This window comes from Sinocyclocheilus anshuiensis, unplaced genomic scaffold (genome assembly GCF_001515605.1).
Source record: "Sinocyclocheilus anshuiensis isolate Anshui unplaced genomic scaffold, SAMN03320099.WGS_v1.1 scaffold1705, whole genome shotgun sequence".
NCBI lineage: Eukaryota > Metazoa > Chordata > Actinopteri > Cypriniformes > Cyprinidae > Sinocyclocheilus > Sinocyclocheilus anshuiensis.
In genome coordinates this window covers 30,736-34,741 of record NW_015540987.1, presented here as the reverse complement: position 1 = coordinate 34,741, position 4,006 = coordinate 30,736, and the positions used below count along the sequence as shown (strand labels likewise).

At 41.2% G+C, this 4,006-nt stretch overlaps 1 protein-coding gene across 1 annotated transcript in view; it reads left to right on the top strand.

Moving 5' to 3' along the window:
* The window catches only part of trpm7 (transient receptor potential cation channel, subfamily M, member 7), a 54,923-nt gene that overhangs the window by 32,673 nt on the left and 18,244 nt on the right, over window positions 1–4,006 (top strand). Inside the window, exons 23-24 of the mRNA XM_016488374.1 lie at window positions 880–1,012; window positions 3,624–3,808. Of these exons, the coding sequence (XP_016343860.1) occupies window positions 880–1,012; window positions 3,624–3,808 (318 nt within the window). The remainder of the gene's footprint in view (window positions 1–879; window positions 1,013–3,623; window positions 3,809–4,006) is intronic.

Sequence of the window (4,006 nt, the reverse complement as noted above, 5' to 3'; positions counted from 1 at the left end):
ATATATATATATATATATATATATATATATATATAGTGCTGATCAGGATTAATTATATATATACATTAGTGCTGTCAAACAATTAATCGCATACAAAAAGTTTTTGTTTGCGTAATATATGCGTGTTCTGTCTATTTATTATGAATATATAAATGCACACACATACAGTATATATTTTGAAAATATTTACATGTATATATTTATATTCATATAATTTATATTATAAATACATATATTCAATATATAAACATAACATATTTTTCTGAAATATATTCATGCGTGTGTGTATTTATATATACATAATAAATATACACAGCACACACACACATTATGTAAACAAACTTTTATTTTGGATGCAATTAATCGCGATTAATCGTTTGACAGCACTAATATTGATCTACACTTGACCCTCTAACACTAGCACTCTATTCTATTTCTATTCTATCTACTAGTTTTCTTGTTATTTATTATATAAAAAAAGCCTTGCTAGTGTACTGCGTTAGGCTAACTGAGACTTACATATTACTGCTCTTTTGTTGGTTTTGATTGCTTCTGTTGTCCTCATTTGTAAGTCGCTTTGGATAAAAGCACCTGCTGAATGTAAAAATAGAATGCAGGTTTGTCAAGTTATGTAAAATATGAGACTACTTCACCACACAAATGATTCTCGAATGCATAAATGCTACGAAATTTAGTGAGAAAATGTGACGTGAAAGAGCAAAACAGACACTATCTGTTTGGAATCGGTGCCAGAAAATGAGTGTGAAACTAGTATTGGATTTCATTCAGAATCAGCTCATATGATGCAGTGCAGTGTTGTTAGTTCTAATGATGATCTAGTGATGGCGTGTGTGTGTGTGTGTGTGTGTGTGTTGGCAGTGTGTGCGAACTCGAGCGAGGATCACGCTAAGGAGCTGTGTGCGACGGGTGTGTGGTTGACGCCGCTGCTGCAGGCCGTCTATCTGTTTGTCCAGTACATTCTGATGGTCAACCTGCTCATCGCCTTCTTCAAGTGAGTGACCATACCGCTGCTAGGGTCAGCATTACACCGTGTCCTAACTACACGCGACGCAACAAGCAGTTTGTGTGTCCACACCAGACACGACAGAATCAGTCAAATATCACAGCCAATCAGAAGCGTGTGTGGGCGGAGCCTCTCTGGAAGCGCTCTGCACTCACAATGAAATGGATAAGTTTATAACCTAACTCATAAACCTTAAACCTTTTTAACTTTATTAAATGTACATACTGAGTGACTGATACCATCTTTGTTATGGAATACACTCGGTGATTCTAGGGATGTAACGATTCACTCAACTCACGAGTCGATTTTCTCACTATCTTTTTGTAACAAAATGAGATTTAAGACAAATTATACAGTAAATGAAAATGTGTCCTTTTATTATTGCTTGGACAAAATGCTGCACGTTTCTTTGTGAAATTGAAATATAACAAAACTAACTTGAAATTTGAAAACAAACCCCAAATCAAAAGTAATTTCTTCATATAGACAAATTAAAGCTTTGTCTGTGCTCTTTCCATTTAAAATGAGAGGCAACCACTGCATTTTAATCACGATCCAAACAAAGATGCAGCATACATGCAACATGAGCTGTTTTTAATCTAAATTAGATTGTATAATTTCAAAATTTGAAGCAAAAACAGAATGGTCTGACTTCAGTTTTATGAAACTATACAAAAAATATCTGAACGAAGCAGCAGACGAGCTGAAGGAGACGCAGATTCACTCTCTGCCAGCAGGTGGCGCTTATGAAAAGCAATGATACAGTGTTTCCTTGGTTACCGCTGTAAACAAAGCAGAGCTGCTTATGAACAGCAATGATACAGTGTTTCCTTGGTTACCGCTGTAAACAAAGCAGCGCAGTGCTTTATGAACTTTAATATGCATCGTTCAGAGGCAAGATGAAAAGAAAATACCATCTAAACGTTTCTAAAGACAGTCAGTTCCACTCAGAGATACATTCATATAAACTCCTACTCCAATTGTATCGCGATTTGTTTGGATTTGAATCGTCACATATTTTAATCAATGTGCTCCAGCCACATAGAAGTTTTGCATGTCGCGGCTAGTTAGGACAAAAACTCAGATTAACATGAAAAAGATAGCTTTTATCGCGTGCCGCGGCATCGCGTCGTGTGCAGTTAGGACTAGAGTTGCAAAGGGGTGGAAAATGTCTGGTAAATTTCCAGAATTTACTTTCTAAAAATTCCCGGAAGATTCCAAAAAAATCCTGGAAAGTTTTGTTAGTTAGTTACTTTATTGTTCAGCCTTGGCTGAAAATTGGTCTTAGGTCTCGCTTACATACAACAATAACAGTACAATTCACATATCAATACAATTCACATAACACATCTAATAAATAATTAATACATTCATTCCTCCTTAAAATCCAAGATGGCGGCGCGGTCGGACGCAGCGGCTACTCCGGGTCCCAAAAACGGTGTTTTTATGTCTGTTAGTCTCGTTTCCTCGTCTTCAAACAGTCTCATCTTATCGCAAAATCAACAGATAAACACTCGGAAACACATCTATGATCGACAGAGCCTTCTGGAAATCGGCAGTGAGTACAAACAACAGCTTTCGCCGGTGACTACTGAGAAGCTACGAGGCCTCTGTCTGCTGCTGAAGCCGAACCCCGAGACCGCGGCCTCGCCTGCTGATGCTACCCGCACAACACGGCGACGCCGGCGATGTGAGAGGGGACAGAAGCGCGGCAAGCGTGGAGGCACACGAGCTAGGCTAAGGGCTAACCCCACTAGACCAGCGATTCCATCACTCATGCTCTCAAACGTTCGCTCTCTGGAAAATAAACTGGACTTAATTCAACTCAGTCGGTCTACACAGCATGAGACAAGGGATTGTTGTGTGTTTGTCTTCACTGAAACATGGCTAAACGACAATATCCTGGACTGCGCTATTCAGCTGCACGGACTCAGCTGCTACCGAGCGGACAGAGATACAGCACTGTCTGGTAAGACTCGCGGGGGTGGCTTGTGTGTGTACGTCAACAAAGAGTGGTGTAACAATGCTGTGGTAGTGACAAAACACTGTTCATCGCTGGTGGAGTTTATGTTTGTGAAGTGTCGACCGTTCTATCTGCCGCGGGAGTTCACGGCCATTGTTATTGTCGCAGTTTACATCCCCCCATGTGCAAACGCTAAGGACGCGCTTCGCGAGCTGTACATCGCCATCAGCGATCACAGACACATTTTAACTTTTGCGATTGACGTTTTGGAAGCCAGACATAATCGTTGGAATTGCATGTAGTTACTCTGCTGATAATAAGGTTGTCCTGTGAGGCACGACATTTCGTTCCACTGTATGTCCCCACATGCAGCAGAATGACAACAAAGCTCAACTTGAACTTGAACTTGAAAACACTAATCCTACCCTTTATTCAAAAGACTTATTGCGTATGGCGCAAAGGTTTGTTTATATATTGCTTTAGTTGCCTTCAGTGTCCTATAACATCGTCCAGATGGTAACAAAATTTGTTTAAAAATTGGTTGGTTACAAAATTTCTGAAATTTACTGGAAATGCTCCACCTTATTGCAACCCTAGTTAGGACACGGAGTAACTGAGCGTGCCGTTTCTCCGCAGTAACGTCTACATGCAGGTGATGTCCATATCCAACCTGGTGTGGAAATACCAGCGCTATCACTTCATCATGGCGTACCACGACAAGCCGGTGCTTCCGCCGCCGCTGATTCTGCTCAGCCACGCCGCGTCTGTACTGTCCTCCATCTGCAGGAAGAGGAAGAAGGACAGCAGCGCCTACGGACTAAGTAACGCACCTCTCGCTCGCACCACCGCTTCTGCTCGCGTCTGTCAGCGCTCTTCGTGTGTGTGTGTGTGAGAGTGAGTGTGTGTGTGTGTGTGTGTGTGTGTGTGAGAGAGAGTCTGTGTGTGTGTGTGTGAGTGTGTGTGAGAGTCTGTGAGTGTGTGTGAGAGTCTGTGTGTGTGTGTGTGTGAGTGTGTGTGTG